The 20,544-nt window shown below is 44.1% G+C and overlaps 1 protein-coding gene across 1 annotated transcript in view; it reads right to left on the bottom strand.

Annotated features, from left to right (window-relative positions):
* The window catches only part of TXLNB (taxilin beta), a 63,399-nt gene extending 43,626 nt beyond the window's left edge, over positions 1-19,773 (bottom strand). The window contains exons 1-2 of the mRNA XM_069973751.1: positions 19,705-19,773; positions 4,157-4,578 (exon numbers count right to left, since the gene is read on the bottom strand). Coding sequence (XP_069829852.1) covers positions 4,157-4,571 — 415 coding nt within the window. The 5' untranslated portion in view covers positions 4,572-4,578; positions 19,705-19,773. The remainder of the gene's footprint in view (positions 1-4,156; positions 4,579-19,704) is intronic.
* Positions 19,774-20,544: the final 771 nt, after the last annotated feature.

Here is a 20,544-nt window from a genome sequence, read left to right on the forward strand (position 1 = left end):
TGGCGTAGCTACCATGGGGGCAGGGTACGCCGTCGCTATGGGGCCCGGGGGTTTAGGGGGCCCGGGCCCCCGCGTTAAAGTATGCCCCCGCCCCCTGTATTGCCGCTCACTATGCATATGCATAGTGAGCGGCCCTGAGCCATCCCCTCCGCCCGCCCCTTCTATCGCTGCTCAGCTGAGCCAAACAGAAGCCCGGAAAAGTGCAATGAGCAGCACTTTCCTGGGCTCCTGATCGGCTAAGCGGCGATGGAGGGGGCGGGCTGGGCGTGTGGAGGGGATCGCTGTCATACTCACCTGTCCGCCGGCCCCAGCAGCTCCTCTCCCGACACTCCGGTCTCTCGTCATCCTCCGGGCACAGGCAGCGGGGTACAGAGACACTGCCTGTGTCCCGGAAGTGTTCTGCAGCGGCTGTCTCTCTGTCCCCCGCTGCCTGTGCCCGGAGGATGACGGGAGACCGGAGTGTCGGGAGAGGAGCTGCTGGGGCCGGCGGACAGGTGAGTAACCTGTTTGTTGTTTTTCTGGTCGCAGGGGGGATTGGCTACTATGGGGGGCACTGTATGGGGCATTGGCTACTATGGGGGGCACTGTCTGGGGCATTGGCTACTATGGGGGGCACTGTATGGGGCATTGGCTACTATGGGGGCACTGTATGGGGCATTGGCTACTATGGGGGCACTGTATGGGGCATTGGCTACTATATGGGGGCACTAGCTACAATGGGGGCACTGTCTGGGGGCATTGGCTACTATATGGGGGCACTGTATGGGGGCATTGGCTACTATATGGGGCACTGGCTACTATATGGGGGCACTGTATGGGGGCATTGGCTACTATATGGGGGCACTTGCTACTATATGGGGGAACTGTATGGGGGCATTGGCTACTATATGGGGGCACTGTATGGGGGCATTGGCTACTATGGAGGGCACTGGCTACAATGGGGACACTGTATGGGGGCATTGGCTACTATATGGGGGCATTGGATACTATGGGGGCACTGGTTACTATATGGGGGCACTGTATGGGGGCATTGGCTACTATATGGAGGCACTGGCTACTATATGGGGGAACTGTATGGGGGCATTGGCTACTATATGGGGGCACTGTATGGGGGCATTGGCTACTATATGGGGGCACTGTATGGGGGCATTGGCTACTATATAAGGGCACTGTATGGGGGCATTGGCTACTATGGAGGGCACGGGCTACAATTGGGGCACTGTATGGGGGCATTGGCTACTATATGGGGGCATTGGCTACTATATGGGGGCATTGGCTACTATGGGGGGCACTATATGGGGGCATTGGCTTCTATGTGGGGGCATTGGATACTATATGGGGGCACTGGCTACTATATGGGTGCACTGTATGGGGGCATTGGCTACTATATGGGGGCATTGGCTACTATGGACGGCACTGGGGGGCGGGGGGGCCCCAATCAAGTTTGCTATGGGGCCCAGCTAGTTCTAGTTACGCCCCTGCCTTGAGAGTTCAAGATGGAGTTAGTTAGGTCAATATCCATAGCAGCAATAACTGTACCTGGGGAGAGAATTGGGTCCGACTCTTCCCCAACAACTCTGCAGTCCCCAAAACTTCTAGACAAAGCATCGGCCTTAACATTTTTATTACCAGGGCGATAAGTGACAATGAAGTTAAAACGGGTAAAAAACAATGCCCAACGTGCTTGCCTAGGGTTAAGCCTTTTAGCTTTGTCCAGATACAAAAGATTTTTATGGTCCGTAAGGACAGTAATTTGATGTTTGCCTCCCTCCAGGAAATGTCTCCACTCTTCCAGGGCCCATTTAATGGCTAGCAATTCCCTGTACTGCTATGGTGGTCTCGGGTGCTGCCCTGAGTTTTGTTCGGGCATCTGTAACTCAGTCTTTGGGACTGGAATTGGTGCCGTTGTGCTACCCATTTACCGTGGCTGGAGCTGACTCCAATCGATTAAAAGCTGGGTCAGTCAATCATCGTACTCCCGAGATCACCATGCAGGTGGGCTGTCTTCATCGGGAGGAGGTTTCATTTTTTGTTTTAGAAAGCTTGGCGGCAGATATCATTTTGGGCCTACCTTGGCTGCGCCAACATAATCCGGTGTTCGACTGGTGAACCTCGGAACTGGTCAAGTGGGGTAATTCCTGTGAATCTCACCTAACTTCTGTGAGCCCTGTTGTGTGTTCAGTCCAAGACTTGCCTAGTATCCCTGACTTTATTTCTGATTACGCTGATGTTTTTAATGAAACTGTTGCCGATGCTCTGCCCCCTCACCGTCCGTACGACTGTGCCATTGATCTCGTGTCTGGGGCCAGGTTTCCCAAGGGTCGGATTTTCAACCTGTCTTCCCCAGAGCGAGAGTCGATGCGTGCATATGTTCAGGACAGTTTAAAAAAAGGGCATATTAGACCTTCTGTCTCGCCAATGGGAGCAAGTTTCTTTTTTGTTAAGAAAAATGATGGTGGACTACGTCCTTGTATCGATTATAGAGAACTAAACAAAATTACCATAAAAGATCTTCACCCACTTCCTCTGATTCCGGATCTACTTAATCAGGTTGTGGGGGCTCGCTGGTTCTCGAAAATTGATCTTAAGGGCGCTTACAACCTGATCCGAATCAGAGAGGGTGACGAATGGAAGACTGCTTTTAACACTCCCGAAGGGCACTTTGAGTATTTGGTAATGCCCTTTGGCTTAAGTAATGTCCCCGCCGTCTTCCAACGGTTTATCAACAACATTTTTCGGGATCTTTTTGGCCGATATGTGGTAGTGTATCTTGACGATATACTCATATATTCCTCTGATTGGGATTCACACGTAAAACATGTTCGTGAGGTACTGTCTAGGCTCCGAAAATTTTTCCTTTGTGCTAAAATGTCTAAATGTCTGTTTGGTGTACAAGAGATTGGGTTCCTGGGTTATGTCATAACTCCAGAAACCATTCAGATGGACCCTAAAAAGGTCTCAGCGGTTTTGGAATGGGCTAGACCTACTACGTTAAAGGAATTGCAGAGGTTCCTTGGTTTTGCAAACTTTTATAGGAAGTTCATTAAGAATTTTTCGCTTATTGCCAAACCGCTGACTGACTTAACCAAAAAGGGTTCAAATGTAATCTCTTGGCCTGTAGAGGCCGATATGGCTTTTTGTCAGCTCAAACGCAGTTTCTCCTCTGCCCCTGTATTGGTGCACCCTGATACAGAACAACCCTTTGTTATAGAGGTCGATGCATCAGAATCAGGTGTGGGGGCGATACTGTCCCAAGGTCGGGAACCATACACTAATCTCCGGCCAGTAGCCGCCTTCTCCAGGAAATTCTCCACTTCAGAAAGAAATTATGATGTTGGCAACAGGGGAATGTGGGCCTGTGATAATGTGAGGCAGAACAGGAGACACGGACAGGTGAGCCCTGAGCTGGCACCCGCCCCGCTGCCCCTACCTGCTTGACTCAAAGCTCTAACAGCTAGGGACAACTGGAGGGCAATCCCTATGCTGTATGCAGTGGTACACAGAACAAAGACAGACGAACACAACACAATAAAGAATAGTCAGGAAGCAGAGTCTGCAACAACCGGTAGCAGAGGTACAAAATCGAAATCCAAAAAAGCTAAGTCGAGGTCACAAGATCCAGAAGGTCAGAGTCACTATAACAAATGGTCAGGGGATTGCTAGTTCTAGGCTCAAGGCGCTATCACAGGCATTGGAGTGAGGGAAGGGGCTGGGATTTATAGTGAGCAGGAAGCTAGATGCTGACAGCTAACTGGCTAGGTGTCAGGTGTCGGTCAGAACACAGCAGAAACAAATCAGCGAATGAGCTACAGCAAGAAAGTACAGAGAGAACTGAAAAACATGGAGCGGATAACAGAAGACGTAACAAGGAACGTAACAAAACCAGAAACGGACTAAAAGGTTAAAAGCGCTGCGGCGCACAAACAGCAGACCGGCTGCTAAGGACGCCGTCAGCGCGCCCTCAGCAACTGGCCCTGCCCGTAACCACGGACGCCATCAGCGTCCCTCCCAGCTGAACCACGCGCCTCGGCAGAGGCAGGGGCCGAGAGCGCGGCTCGATTCCTGACACATATACTTTGCATCTAATAAAGAGTTTATCTGTTTCAAGTTCTGGGGTATTTTGATAAAACATATTGCTATTAATGTAACCACATACCTAAGCCTTTTAGAGTTTTCTTATCGGGTTTCTGGTCTTTATTTAAAGCAGGCGATGAGACGTCTGATGAGGAAGCTGCTTCTTTTGTCTCCTCTGCATTTGCATCCTCAGCATCTCCATCCTCATTTGATTGTTCTTCTTTAACTGGTAAACCGCAGGTCTGGTTCTCAACACTCACAGAATCAGAAGACGCATACGTCTGAATGATGTCTTCCAGCTGCCGGCTCAGCTCCTCTGAAATGTCGTGTTCAGCTGGTCCACATGTATCCGTTTTATTAGGTTGCACATCAGTTACTTTTGGTGACACTTCCTCAGATACGCCATTTTGACCAGAGGGCAGTGGATTATCATTTGGTGAAGGCTGATTATCTACTTGAACAATGCTGTTCTCTTTGTTCTCATTGTTGTTCTGCATATTGTACCTAAATGAAAGATGGGATATGATATTATTCTTTTTACACCGAATTACATTCTTTAAGAATCAGGATATTATGAACAGCACTCAATGCCAAGTAGCAACTGTAAAGTCAAAAGTATGATATTATCTTCTGAAATAAGTACCCCCCTGAAAGAAGGATTAGGGAAAGTTTAATCTATTTATTCATTTAAAATGCATTTACTTAAAGGGATATTCTGCGCAAACATAACTTTTCATATGTTGCTGCCCATGGTGAGAATAACAATTCCTTTAATGCTTGTTATTATCTATTTAGTCACCTTCCTCCAGTTTTCTCCCTGCTGCTTTCTGCTGAGAACACAAAAAGCTGTGTGTGAGCTTTTCTCTCCATCTCCCCCTCCCTTCTGAGTTGGCTGATGTAAACAAGTCCTATCTGGAACTTTTTAGCAACCTTTTAATGCTGGGAGGGATAATCACAGTGTGCTAATCAGTAAGTTGACCTCAGATTACCCCCTCCAGTATTATAGAAAAGCTACAGGTTTGCAGATACAACCTGCCAGGGATCTGTTTATATCAGCCATTCCAGAAGGAAAGGGGAGATGGAGAGAAATGCTCACATGCAGTTTTTTGTGTCTTCTGCAGAAAACAGCAGCTCGGAACTGGGGGAAGGAGACTTAATAAATAATAATAAATAAGTATGGAAGGAATTGTTGGTTACTATGAGCAGCAACATGCAAAAATGTATGTTTGAGCGGAATACCACTATAAGGTCTCTAAGGTAACTAATGGATCTGGATTTTTATCAGTCAGATGTACAAATAAAAAATATTGAAATCTAAAAAATATTAAGGTAGCGAAAGCTACATAACCAAATAAAACAAACAAGCAAAATAAAATAGAAAACCCCCCAGTAAATTTACACCACCTATTGAGCACTGTGTATGCAGCCATCAAGAATTCAGGGTTGGTATAAATAGGGAGGAGCAAACGTTTCAGAAGTTGGGTTCGGCAGGTTTGCAAATTTTCGACGTAAAATTCAGGTTCATCCGACCTGAACCTTTAACGAATCACCCTAAAACAGCTAAATAATTGCAGTAACAATAGTGCGAGTATAGGGGCTCTTTGGGGGATGAAGCTGCTGTTAGCATTTTAACCACCTGGTGTCTCACTTTCCTCTTGTTTGTAAGAGCACAGCTAAAGGCTAAGGGTTACCTGTGAGTTTGTCATGTTCTTTGTTCTGACCACAGGTACAGGTGCCTTAAACCCTTCTCAGCCACTCACACTCTTTCCCTCTTCTTTCTTTACACAACCCCACCAATAGGAGGTTAGACCCAGTCACCCCTATATAAGCTTGGTTAGTTTCTGGTGCGAGGTCCTAGTTAGTTGGTCTGTTGTCAGAGGAGTTAGAGAGAATGGAGAGACACAGCCAAAGAAAGATTTTCCTTAGCAAGATACCCTAGATATGATGCAGGGCCAAACTCACAGGAGTTTTAACTGTCCTCTAGGGAAAACCTTGTCTACGCCAGGGATCCTTCTCCAGATTTGTCAGGACAGTCTCCAGGAGTCCTGAGGCTGATCTGCAGTAAGGCAAAGAACTTAGGCTGAAGTATCTTACTGATAAATGCACAACTGCCTTGGGAGGTCTCGAGGAGTCTGCTACGCCCAGTTGTATAGGCCTGGGGCTCTTACTACCCAACCTGGCACTCCCTCATCTGGTTGGGCAAAAGGCGGTCTTCTATATACATGAGTACAAGTATTCTTTTCTGCACGCAAAGTGATCTGCTAGATCGCCCCTCGTTTACTGTACCTATTACACGGCCCGATAATCGTTAAACAAGGGCTGCAGGGACATCGTTACCGATGTCCTTGAAGCCATTGCTTAACTATATACATTACCTATCCACGCTCCAGGGCTGCTGCTGAGGCCTTCTTCTCCACTGGTCCCGCGCGCCGGGACTGCCGCGGCCTGTGATTGGCCGGGCGGGCTGTCAGCTGACAGGCCACTCTGAAGTTAGAGCGTGCGGGACCCGTGGAGAAGAAGACCGCAGCAGCATCCCTGGAGCGTGGATAGGTAATGTATATCGTCAGTCGCCGGCCGCGCACCGGTATTACACGTAGCGGTGTGTGGTCGGCGCCCTACGAAAATAGGTCTGAACTTATATCAACGATCAGCCGATGATCGTTGTCATTGGCTGATCGTTGTATTTATTACATGGAGCGATAATCGGCCGAATCGTTCCGTGTAATAGTACCCTTATTCTCTCAGCACAAAGTACTCTTGGCAGAGTACTTTTCTACATTAGAGAAGGCCCCCAAGATGGTTTTCTCAGATAAGCTACACTTCTTCTACAAGTCACTACTTCCAGCACTACTATCACCTGCACCTGCACCTGTTAAGTGGTGTGTTATAATCCACTGTATTGCACTGAAGTTCCTAAGTAAAAGTCACCTCTGTTTAAGTACAGGACTCTGTTCTCATTTGTTCACCACACGTGCACCCTCACACTGTGCTACCCCTTGAATGTGCCAATGTGTCCGGAAGTGGGTAACACCACTCCTGGCCACTGTGACAAGTGAACCAATCACTAAACAGTAAATGTCCATCAGCTCCATAACACCACAGCACCCCGGGCTGACAAAGTTGGGAATGAATCTCAGTTCGGGAAGTTGGGTTTGCTCATCTTTAGTAATAAATCAATGGTTTCTCTCTCCCTTTTGCCGCTTCATAATTTGCATAATCTTGGGATGATCTGTTTCATGGCCCTGCTATATTATATGACCCAGGTAGCTCGTCTTTACTAATTGTAAAAAGTTGACTGAAGTTTTACATTAATTTGAGGGACTGATCTTCTAACAGAGGTCCATGCAACCATGATTTGTCTTCAACTTTATATGAATGTATTTATAGTACATTGGGACAGGGCTTGCAGTTTGGGAAACTAGCATCATGTGGAAGGACAGCTGCACTAAGCTTTGTAGAGCTGCATCTATTTCTAGAGCAATACAGAAGAATGAGTGAAAAGTCCTGAATTGTACTTACTAGGTACAGCTCCATTTTTTCACAGTATTACTACTAGCTATAACATAATCATGTACTGACTGCTGTATATTATTAAATATATATGTATACAGTAGAATGTGAGGCCACAGGCCAAGTTACTACTCATCTGAACTGCTGTCTGACGAAGAATACAGCCGGACATAGCTAACTGTTGACTCAATATTTGTTTGGTCAACAGCCATCTCTCTCCAATCCCCATACACGTGCACACTCAGATTGGTTAAGAATGCCTGTCTTGCAGACTTCTCTGGTGGCAGTTCTCTTGCTTTTGAACTGATCAGGCATGCTGAAATATAACTGCCTGATCCTTCTAATGCCAGTATCAGCTTAACCCCTTCACGTCAGTAATACATAGATATAAGTTCCTACTGCAATACCCTGTACCTGTGCAGTAGGAATGTATATGTATACGTTCCTGACACTGAAGGGGTTTGATGTGTGCAGGACCGCTGCAGTGAGAGCGGCCCCACACACATCAGTGTCTCGGGACCTGCGATCCCGCAGCTGCCCCTCATCTATAGTGATCGCGGCATGTAAGGTACTGTGGGGGGCCCGAATGCTTGTACTGACGGACGGGGGTAATCCACTTACCTCCGTTCTGTTAGATGGGCGATCTATGCATAGAGTCTGCTCTATGCATAGAGTCAGGCTCTATGCATAGATCGCCGATAACACTGATGCATGATGTATCTAATGATTGCATCTTTTACAGTAAAAAAAAAAGTGTTAAAAAAGTGTAACAAAAAAGAAAGTTTTTAAAAGTATTAAAAAAAACCTTATAAACCTTTTAAACCCCTCTCCCAATAAGTTTAAAATACCCCCTTGCCCATTATAAAACGAAAAAAATATAAAAAAAAACAAAAAAAAACATATTGTATATATCGTAGCATGCCGAATTGTCCGATCAATTAAAATATAACATTATTGCTCCCGCACAGTGAATGGCGTAAACGAAAAAAAAAAAAAAAAAAACAAACACCAAGATTGCTGATTTTTTTTAATTATATACCAGAAAAAAATTTATAAAAATTTTTCTGTTACACCTATATTATATTAATAAAAACTAGAGATCACGGCATCAATGGGCTTGGTCTTGAAGGGGTTAAAGGAGAGAGTTGGGTGGCCTCCATACATATTAAATAGTTGGCTGGTCCCACCAATAATGTCACTAATTGGCCAAAGGTAATAAAGGGGTATTACCATCTTGTTAAGAGTGCTTTCTGGCTTCTATAACTTTCCCTCTCCTTGATTCTCTCTTTTTTCTTTCTCACTCACTCACTCTCACTTTTTTCTCCCACATGTGTGTTCTGGGCACTGTATTTAAGCAGAATATTGGGCTGGTGAAACACTCCTTTTTTTTTTATTTACATTAGCAGATCAGCACCAGCACAGGGATGAAAGGAAACTTTTAGAGCATAAAGAATGCACAAGAAGACAAGTGTTGTACATGTATATATCAAATATGCAGCATGTAAGTCTGTGGATGTTGTGGAGAACCACACATAAAGTAAGAGGGGTGACAAAATCAACTTACCTTTTAACGGCCCTGAGCGTACCTGTATATCCTGGGTCAGATAGGGGAATTCAGAGGAGGGTCGCTCAGCAATCCTGCTTTGAACCGCGTGAGTATTAGCCAGCACTTAGCTCCCAGCTAATTAACTATTCAAATGCAGCTGTCAAAGCTGCATTTAAATGGCTATTTTCCCCTATCCGTGGTGGTCTAGTGCTGGGATCACCCCCCCCCCCATGCTGTAATGGCGCTGATTCCGGCTCAGCAATCCATTGCCCCGAGCAATGCATCCCTGATCTAATAGTAGCACATATGTACAGCATACATCTCTATGACAGAGCAATTTAGTTATAATAGAACCCCCTGGAGAGACTTCAAAGTACAGTGTAATAAAAAAATAAAGTTTTTTTTTATTAATAAAAAATCCCCTACCCTGATAAAAGTTTAAATCACCCCCTTTTTCCCATTTTATAAATAAATAATCAAACAAACACATATTTGGTATCGCCACGTGCGTAATTGCTCGAACTATTACATTTTCACATTCCCGATCTTGCATGGTAAAAGGCGCAGGCACGAAAAAATGCCAAAGCCCAAAATTTTTAGTCACATCAGATCCAGAAAAAATTTAATAAAACGTGATTTAGAAGTTGTATATATGCAATCAAGGTACTGATAGAAAGTACAGGTCATGACGCAAAACATTACACCTCATACAGCCCTATAGCCAAAAGGATAAAGGCGTTATAAAAATGGTAATAGAGCCATTTTAGAAACATTAGGTTTTTTTGTTTATTTTAATTTTTAAAAGCCGTCAAATAAAACAAAAGTTATATGTTCCATATCATAATTTACCATAGGGCAAACAGCGTAAACAGGAAACCCTCCGAAATGAAAAAAAATAACGACTTTTCAATTTCACCATGCAAATTATTTTTTTTTGGTTTTGCAGCATGTTTTATGCAAAAATTATGTATGTCATTGCAAAGTACAATTGGTGTCACAAAAAAATGAGCGCTCATGTGGGTCTGTAGGTGAAAAAGTGCAAACACCATGGCCTTTTAAACATTAGGAGGAAAAAACAAAATTTTTTGACATTTGCTCTTTTGGCTAGATTATCTAATTACCCGATTATTTGTAGGTATATATCTGGTATATAGCTTGGAAATTCTGATAAATTTGGGCAGAAAATGTATTCTTGATTCAAGTATGCATAAAAGCATCTAAGTGTTTTATAATGGTGGTCACTGGTGTCCCAGTGGTTACAGGGGATAATGTCTTCATTTTTTCAGTTGTGAATTACATTTATGTTCTGTTACCTATCACTGGCACTGTCTTGACCTGATTTTGTACTGCAAACAAGTTTTACTTGATCCTCTTTTATTACATGCTTCTGACCTGTTAAAGTGTCACTGTAGTTTTAACTTTCAAGATCTAAATTAACAGTAGATGTGATATAAAGCAAGTTTGCAACATACATTCATTACTTTTTTTTTAAGTTATCATGGAAAACACGGCACTTCCTGTTTTCTGACTCTTTTTTGATCTCAAAAAACAGGAAACAATCAGAGAAAGGCAAAGGGAAAAGAGGCAGTCATGTGACTGGTGGACACATTGAGCCGTGACTCTCTCTACTGGCCGGAATTCCTGTGTTTAGTCAGTTTTTTTCAACCAGCACAAGTCAGAAAATCTGCCTTCAGGAGACTGGACCTGGATTTCTGGTAAGTTCATCTTTGTTTTACAGCATGATAACAAAAAATAAAAAAAATAAAATAATGAATGTAAATTACAAACTTGCTTTACTTCACATCTACTGTTGATTTAGATTTTGAAAGTTGTGACGGCAGGTACACTTTAACACTGATTTCTGCTTTTTACCACGTTCAGCATCTACTTGATCTCTGTTGCCAATCACAGCTATTCTGGCTATGTCTGCTGTATACCAGCATCTTCAGTTATTGCCTTTACCTTTAGTTTCTGTTCCCTATAGTAACAGTACCCCTAATCTATGCACCTGTATTCTGGTACAACCTACTCTGAATGATATGCAGTTACAGCAGAGTAGCTAAGGGCACCAAAATCCTGAGGCCGGCTATGTACCTCAACTGTCTTAATGTGACATCTTGATTAGAGATGAGCGAACTGAACATCACAAAACGAGATTTGTTAGAAACATTGCAAAAAATTAGGGTTGTAACCAGTGGCGTCGCTAGGCAGTTTTATTCGGGGCTCATGCCCCTAATAAAATGCCTGCTGCCCCGGATCTCTTCTGCCCCGCTCTTGCGAGCCAGATGCGGCTCTTTTGATGTCCGCATCTGGCTCGCAGATTGCAGCTGCTGCTGTCCTCCTTACCTACTGGCCGCCCGCAGCGCCCGGACACGCTCCTCCATACAATCAGCGGAAACCGGGAGTGTGGGGCCGCTGCGGTGGGCCGTGGTGCACGCATCCAATTAACGCGTGCGCTACGGCTCACCGCAGCGGCCCCACGCTCCCGCTCTGAGCTGATTGAGTTGTAGGAGCACCTCCGGCCGCTATGGTAGGTGAGGCGGACAGCAGCAGCCGCGACTATCTAGGAGGAGGTGAGCAGGCACGGGGGGAGAGAAACGGGCGAGAAGCACAGGGGGAAAGAAGCAAGGGGGGAGAGAGACATGGGGGAGAGAAACGGGAGAGAAAGAGGGGAGAAAAGCATGGGGGAGAGAAACAGGGGAGAAAGAGGGGAGAAAAGCATGGGGGAGAGAAACGGGAGAGAAAGAGGGGAGAAAAGCATGGGGGAGAGAAACGGGAGAGAAAGAGGGGAGAAAAGCATGGGGGAGAGAAACGGGGGAGAAAAGCATGGGGGAGAGAAACGGGGGAGAAAAGCATGGGGGAGAGAAAGAGGGGAGAAAAGCATGGGGGAGAGAAACAGGGGAGAAAAGCATGGGGGAGAGAAACAGGGGAGAAAAGCATGGGGGAGAGAAAGAGGGGACAAAAGCATGAGGGAGAGAAACAGGGGAGAAAAGCATGGGGGAGAGAAAGAGGGGAGAAAAGCATGGGGGTGAGAAAGAGGGGAGAAAAGCATGGGGGAGAGAAAGAGGGGAGAAAAGCATGGGGGAGAGAAAGAGGGGAGAAAAGCATGGGGGAGAGAAAGAGGGGAGAAAAGCATGGGGGAGAGAAACAGGGGAGAAAAGCATGGGGGAGAGAAAGGGGAAAAAAGCATGGGGGAGAGAAAGAGGGGACAAAAGCATGAGGGAGAGAAACAGGGGAGAAAAGCATGGGGGAGAGAAACAGGGGAGGAAAGCATGGGGGAGAGAAACAGGGGAGAAAAGCATGGGGGAGAGAAACAGGGGAGAAAAGCATGGGGGAGAGAAACAGGGGAGAAAGCATGAGGGAGAGAAACAGGGGAGAAAGCATGAGGGAGAGAAACAGGGGAGAAAAGCATGGGGGAGAGAAACAGGGGAGAAAAGCATGGAGGAGAGAAACAGGGGAGAAAGCATGGGGGAGAGAAACAGGGGAGAAAAGCATGGGGGAGAGAAATGGAGGAGAGAAACAGGAGAGATAACCATGGGGAGAGAAACAGGGGAGAAAAGCATGGAGGAGAGAAACAGGGGAGAGAAGCATGGGGGAGAGAAACAGGGGAGAAAGTAACAGAGGAGAGAAATGGGGGAGAGAAACAGGAGAGATACCATGGGGAGAGAAACATGGGGGAGAGAAACAGGGGAGAAAAGCATGGGGGAGAGAAACAGGGGAGAAAAGCATAGGGGAGAGAAACAGGGGAGATAAGCATGGGGGAGAGAAACAGAGGAGAAAGCATGGGGGAGAGAAACAGGGGAGAAAGCATGGGGGAGAGAAATGGAGGAGAGAAAAGCATGGGGGAGAGAAACAGGGGAGAAAAGCATGGGGGAGAGAAACGGGAGAAAGTAACAGAGAAGAGAAATGGAGGAGAGAAACAGGGGAGAGAAACGGGAGAAAAGCATGGGGGAGAGAAACATGGGAGAAAGCATGGGGGAGAGAAACAGGGGAGAAAGCATGGGGGAGAGAAACAGGGGAGAAAGCATGGGGGAGAGAAACAGGGGAGAAAGCATGGGGGAGAGAAACAGGGGAGAAAGCATGGAGGAGAGAAACAGGGGAGAGAAACAGGGGGGAGAGAAACAGGGGAGAAAAGCATGGGGGAGAGAAACAGGGGAGAAAGCATGGGGGAGAGAAACAGGGGAGAAAGCATGGAGGAGAGAAACAGGGGAGAAAGCATGGGGGAGAGAAACAGGGGAGAAAGCATGGAGGAGAGAAACAGGGGAGAGAAACAGGGGAGAAAAGCATGGGGGAGAGAAACAGGGGAGAAAGCATGGGGGAGAGAAACAGGGGAGAAAGCATGGGGGAGAGAAACAGGGGAGAAAGCATGGGGGAGAGAAACAGGGGGGAGAGAAACAGGGGAGAAAAGCATGGGGGAGAGAAACAGGGGAGAAAGCATGGGGGAGAGAAACAGGGGAGAAAGAATGGAGGAGAGAAAGAGGGGAGAAAGCATGGGGGAGAGAAACAGGGGAGAAAGCATGGGGGAGAGAAACAGGGGAGAAAGCATGGAGGAGAGAAACAGGGGAGAAAGCATGGGGGAGAGAAACAGGGGAGATAAGCATGGGGGAGAGAAATGGGAGAAAGCATGGGGGAGAGAAACAGGGGAGAAAGCATGGGGGAGAGAAAGAGGGGAGAAAGCATGGGGGAGAGAAACAGGGGAGAAAGCATGGAGGAGAGAAACAGGGGAGAAAGCATGGGGGAGAGAAACAGGGGAGATAAGCATGGGGGAGAGAAATGGGAGAAAGCATGGGGGAGAGAAACAGGGGAGAAAGCATGGGGGAGAGAAACAGGGGAGAAAGCATGGGGGAGAGAAACAGGGGAGAAAGCATGGAGGAGAGAAACAGGGGAGAAAAGCATGGGGGAGAGAAAGAGGGGAGAAAGCATGGGGGAGAGAAACAGGGGAGAAAGCATGGGGGAGAGAAACAGGGGAGAAAGCATGGGGGAGAGAAACAGGGGAGAAAGCATGGGGGAGAGAAACAGGGGGGAGAGAAACAGGGGAGAAAAGCATGGGGGAGAGAAACAGGGGAGAAAGCATGGGGGAGAGAAACAGGGGAGAAAGAATGGAGGAGAGAAAGAGGGGAGAAAGCATGGGGGAGAGAAACAGGGGAGAAAGCATGGGGGAGAGAAACAGGGGAGAAAGCATGGAGGAGAGAAACAGGGGAGAAAGCATGGGGGAGAGAAACAGGGGAGAAAAGCATGGGGGAGAGAAACAGGTGAGAAAAGCATGGGGGAGAGAAACAGGGGAGAAAAGCATGGGGGAGAGAAAGAGGGGAGAAAAGCATGGGGGAGAGAAACAGGGGAGAAAGCATGGGGGAGAGAAACAGGGGAGAAAGAATGGAGGAGAGAAAGAGGGGAGAAAGCATGGGGGAGAGAAACAGGGGAGAAAGCATGGGGGAGAGAAACAGGGGAGAAAGCATGGAGGAGAGAAACAGGGGAGAAAGCATGGGGGAGAGAAACAGGGGAGAAAAGCATGGGGGAGAGAAACAGGTGAGAAAAGCATGGGGGAGAGAAACAGGGGAGAAAAGCATGGGGGAGAGAAAGAGGGGAGAAAAGCATGGGGGAGAGAAACAGGGGAGAAAGCATGGGGGAGAGAAACAGGGGAGAAAGCATGGGGGAGAGAAACAGGGGAGAAAAGCATGGGGGAGAGAAACAGGGGAGAAAAGCATGGGGGAGAGAAACAGGGGAAAAAGCATGAGGGAGAGAAACAGGGGAGAAAGCATGGGGGAGAGAAACAGGGGAGAAAAGCATGGGGGAGAGAAAGAGGGGAGAAAAGCATGGGGGAGAGAAACAGGGGAGAGAAATGGGGGAGAGAAACAGGGGAGAGAAATGGGGGAGAGAAACTCAGAGGGCCCGGGCCCCGGATGTTTTAGGACCCTAGCAACGCCCCTGGTTGTAACTGGTTTGAGAGAGAGGATGACAGCTCCAACAAGGAGCACCCCCCCCCCACCCAGGACAATTATTTTAGGGGTTGAAGAAAAGTTTACGTTCGTCCACACCAAAACCAAACTTCGCTTCAAAGTTTGTCGAACCTAACCAACTGAACTTTTAAAAAGTTTTTTCATCTCTTTTCTGCACTGGTTCTATTTGGGTATCACAGCAATGAAAAAATTCTTGTATGGCCAGAATTAAAATACAGATCAGGACGTCTAATTCCAATTCAATTATGGCCAGCTTCCCAAGAAGTGCAGAATTTCTTGCCATTTTTACCATCTGACAAAACAGTAGGGAAGAGAAACAATTTAGAGAAAGTTGCATGTAATTCATTGAAGATTAAATAAGCAAAAACGAGACGCTGGTTTTCTCAGCCATGAATTTTAATTTGTTTGTTTTAATTATGTTTTTCTCTTATTTGGTTCCCATCTTGTAAATGACACCTATTAGATAGAGTGAACTCTCCACTTATACCATCACAATATATGCTGTTACCTAGTTTTCTTTATTATATGTTTACCTATGACTTTGTTTTGGAGCTGTCAGATATCTAATTAGGTGGAATACATCATTATGGGAACACTTGCTTGCCTCTTCACGTTTGCTGGAAGTAAACAAGGGAGAGGTTGTGTTTTTTTCCATGTGGATAGGAATCATAGCTGCTGAAGAAAGATATTTATAGCTTAGTCTAGGAAGGCTTTGCAATGTGGATCTAAAGCCAGCTTAAGACAGGTGAAATATATATTTTTTATAATATCGGTATATCTTAAAATTCTTTATTATTTTTTCATTAAAACACTGTGTGCAACTAGTTAAAGGGTAAAGCACTAAGGGGAATTTTACACAAGGAGGACACATGGCTTATTTTTATTTCATGAAAAATTCTCCATCCTTATAGCTGGGAACCAATAGGCAAATTTAAAACAAGTGGTTTTCAAGTGGTCCTTGTATTTCTTAAAGGAGTACTCCATCAAAAATTTTTACTTTCAAATCAACTGTCGTCAGTAAGTTATATAGATTTGTAGTTTACTTCTAATTTAAAATCTCTAATCTTCAAGAACTTAGCAGCTGCTGTATGTCCTTCAGGAAGTGGTGTACTCTTTCCAGTTTGACGCAGTGCTCTCTGCTGCCACCTCTGTCCATGTCAGGAACTGTCCAGAGCAGGAGAGGTTTTTTTATGGGAATTTACTGCTGCTCTGGACAGTTTCTGACATGGACAAAGGTGGCAGCAGAGAGGACTGTGTCAGACTGGAAAGAATACACCACTTTTTTTTAATGAAATTAACTTACAAATCTATATAATTTTTTGACACCAGTTGATTTGTAAACAATTCATTTTGCTGGACTACCCCTTTAAAAGCATGCACTGACTGGTTGTCTAGGAGTGCCTCCTTACAGTATTGTTCAATACATATTCTGTGCTATTACTTATCTGTGCCAGGGTGAGCAGCTTCTTCAGACACTAGATGAGGATGGTTTAATTTGTACTTTTCTGGGGCCCTGTGTGATCTGTACAGGTCCCTGAAAAAGCTTCTGTCATCTACATAGAGAGTGATTTACAGTCTCCTGCAGCTCTTTCTGACTGTTTTTGGGTTGACATTTTAGGACTTCAGAACAACTTACCAGTTTCCTCTAAAAGCTTTAGTCTCAAGGTACAATATTCTTAATTCACAATGCTTGTACTGGAACCAATAATATTGTATTTTGAGGGGCCGCTGTACCTAAAACACTTCTTTGTGGTGTTTTACTTTCTTTAGTAGGGTTCTCTACAGCAGTTTTTTTCTAAAGAGAGCATGCTCTTACTACAGTATGGTGTTTTTTTTGTATCTAGTTTATGATGTTTATGGTGCTTAAAAAATTTGCAAATGTGTATTTGCATTTTTAACATTTTTTTAACTCACATTTTTAATTAAATAGAAATCCTTAAATCGCATAATAAGAGAATCACATAACACGTAAGAAGTTGGGTCATAAAGTAAGCAGTCCCATACATAATGCAGTCCCAGCTCTCTATGTAGTTTCCAAGAGGCTCTACACGTCATGTCACAGAAACCGAATGAAGTCTTGGCTGACCACCGTGGCTGGCATGGGCAGCTGTATTGTAAATTTTTTCTGCATATGCTTTGCTGATCACTATATAAAAACAGGGCACTATGGAAACTATTCACTGAGCAGGAGGTCACTCTATGACTTCTGCTCAGTGATCACTGGCTTGGCCAGGTGCACAATCCAGAGCTTGTCGGAGAAGGCCCCACACAGCTGATGTAAAAGAGAAGGGGGTGCAGGCTGCTATGGATATTGTAGTTTCCTCCATTTTTACTACAGCTGAGTTGAGTATAGCTAGGAGCCTGTCTCTCTCCTATCATTCAGCTGTGTCTGTGTTATTTCCACTCCTACATACTGTACCATGGAGAGGAACAGAAGTGCAGCCAAGTACAGACATATATGATTAAAATACTGTAGTGTATAACATAATATAGGGATACATGTAGACGGCATCCATCTTCCTACATTTACACCCCCCCCCCCATATAATGAAGTTGAATAAGCTAGCAGGTCACAGAGTAGGGATGGCAGATAATGTGAGGATCCCATGTTTCACAGAATCAAGTCTTTCCAGTCACTATAGCTGTGATGCACTCTCTTTTTATGACATGAACCTAAACATTACAAAGTGATGCTGATCCCAATTGGGACATGCAGCCTCAAGCACTGAATTAAAGGAAGTCTAAAGGAGTTTTCGAAGTAAATATTTTCACAATAATAAGTGCTCAGAGTTGGGGGAAAAATAAATATTTTGATGCCACCTGATTGCTCAGAGCTTTCACTTGTAGAGACTGGTCACCACTGCAGCCAGTGATTGGCTGCACATTTCCTTTGAATTGGGATAGAGAACATTGGAATGACACCAGTGATTGCCAACAGGTAAGTACATGTGTATTTATTTTCTATCTCCACCCACTTCTATTCATTGCTCGTCTAAACTGTGCACATGTGCCATAGCAACACAGGTACACATTTTAGATGAGCAATGAATAGAAATCCTGCCTGAGGGTGTTCTTAATGATGAGGAGGGAAAAGAGGAAGAATGGAGAGGTGTCACAGACCTGGGGCACTGACACGCCATTGACACAGTGCTGCAAGTTTAAAAGATAATTTTTTGCTCTAACCAAGGCACCAGCCACATTTTAAAAGACACGACCGTTAAGTGTTTACTCTCATCAAATGGATGGTACTAGAAGTTTGGTAGGGTGGGTTGGTGGATAAATAAAATCGCTTTAAAACAAACCCTTCATTTTGTCACCATGCTTTGCAGAGAAGGAAATAAACCTGCATATTTATATGAATGTAATCGTATCTGTCACCACAGAGGATAACATTTTACCAGCTGAATGAGTAAAACGTTCTAATTAGGAAGTGACAAGTGTAATGTTTCCATATGCAAATATCAGAGGCTCTAATATAAACAGTGTTCCCAGTCAGCTTCTGAGCAATTGTATGCTTTGCTAATATCACAAGTATGTTCCTATGTTCTCTCCTCAGCAGCCTTTTAGAAACATGACACCTGTTGTGCATGCTGAAGTTATTTTAGGCAACACTTAAATCCAGCCAATGGTTTGTAAAAATGAAGAGGGTATTTTCACGTGGTATCCAGTAGGATCACAAAAATACATGTGTAAATCAAAGCAGAAAAACATATAAAATATATCTTTTACATGTGGGTTTTAGAGGCATTTTTTTCATTCACAAGCATTATTTGAAGCTTATGCTTAGCAGATTTTTTTTACTTTTTTTCAAGAATAAATCACAATACAATTCACATGGAATAGACATCAAATATCCCATTTTTGTGCTTTAATACAATGTAATTCAAAAGGCAGAAGCAGCAATGATAAATGTAACAAAAAATAGTCTAATTCTTATTCTTACTGTTAGGCTATGTTCACACAGAGTAAAAGAAATCAGACGTATTTTATATCTAATACCAACCATCAATGCGCATATTATAAAAAAGTTTTTTTCTATAATGTGTGCCCATAGACTTTAACGTAGCACAGTATTAGAGTAAAAAGACCACTGCCTTTTATACCTATTTTACAGACATATATTGCTTTTATTTTACCGATTATGTACCTTAATTTTGCATCATGTAGTTTGCTGTAACCAAATGCAGATCCCCATTGAGCCAAAGGTAATCTAGGTGTGGTTCAGTTAAAGTCATATTACAAACTCTAAAACGTGCTAGTATTTAGCCACATGAAAGCGTTCTTAGGCTACGTCCAAACAATGTCTTTTTTAGGCGTTATTTCATAATCACGGTTGCTAATAATGATGGTAATAATTATTTACGGCCTTCATTATTAAAAAACAAAAAATAAATATCTAAAAAGTCAAAATGTTATTTACTGTTGGCAGATAGTAAAACAGTTGCACCTTTATTTTATAGACTTTCTAGTTGTTGTAGTCATGCTATAATGGGCATCACATGATTATTCAGAAAAAGAATCTTTAAGTCATATAAACAACAAATATATTAACTATATACAAAAATATAATGTATAATTGTAACATGATGTTTTTGAAAATGATTGAAAGTGACTTACCAGAGGAGTGTTCCTGTTCAAGGAGAGCAGAAGGATGGGACTTGTTAAGACCAGAGCCAAAATGGAGAGACCAAAAGACAACTGGAGCTAGGGGCTGGACATTAAGAGGGACGTTATCGGGGGGGAGTCAAACAGATGACACTGTGTAAGAAGCACACTAGTTGCTAAATTTAGAAGGTCCATTTAGCAGCTGATAGCTGAGAGAATTAACTGTGAGAGCTATAGGCCATACTAGTAAACATTTAACCCTTAGTTTGTATTCACACATTAAAGTTTCATTGTATTACTGCATCATTTATTTGCAGTACTACATAATTTCATTATGCTACTGCAATGAAAGTGCAACGTGTGGCAACATAGCCTTATGGACTAGATTTCAGGACTCATCAGAACATGTAATTTACCTATGTGACTTAGGGGTCGTTCATAAGCTCTTTAATCCATGGACCCTATGGAGCGTCAAGCAGCGCAGTGAACTTGCAGACCTCTTAGCATCATGTATCACTATGATGCTGGGAGAGCCGAAAGTGTTTAAATCTTTAGGGACTGTACTAATACATTTCAAAAAGATATACAGTATATATTTACTTATTTAAAATTTTTAAATCTCAAGTCTTTCATGCACATGAATGGGTTGTATTTAATTAAAAATACAGCTGATTTCTTTTAGTGTGTGTGAATATAGCCAAACAGTAAAGATAAGAGTTAGACTAATTTATGTTACATTTATCATTGCTGCTTCTGCCTTTTGAATTACATTGTATTAAATCACAAAAATATGATATGTGATGTCTATTCCATGTGTATTGTATTGAGATTTATTCTTGAGTTTAAAAAGTT

The sequence above is a fragment of the Dendropsophus ebraccatus genome, chromosome 6 (assembly GCF_027789765.1).
Source record: "Dendropsophus ebraccatus isolate aDenEbr1 chromosome 6, aDenEbr1.pat, whole genome shotgun sequence".
Taxonomy (NCBI): Eukaryota; Metazoa; Chordata; class Amphibia; order Anura; family Hylidae; genus Dendropsophus; species Dendropsophus ebraccatus.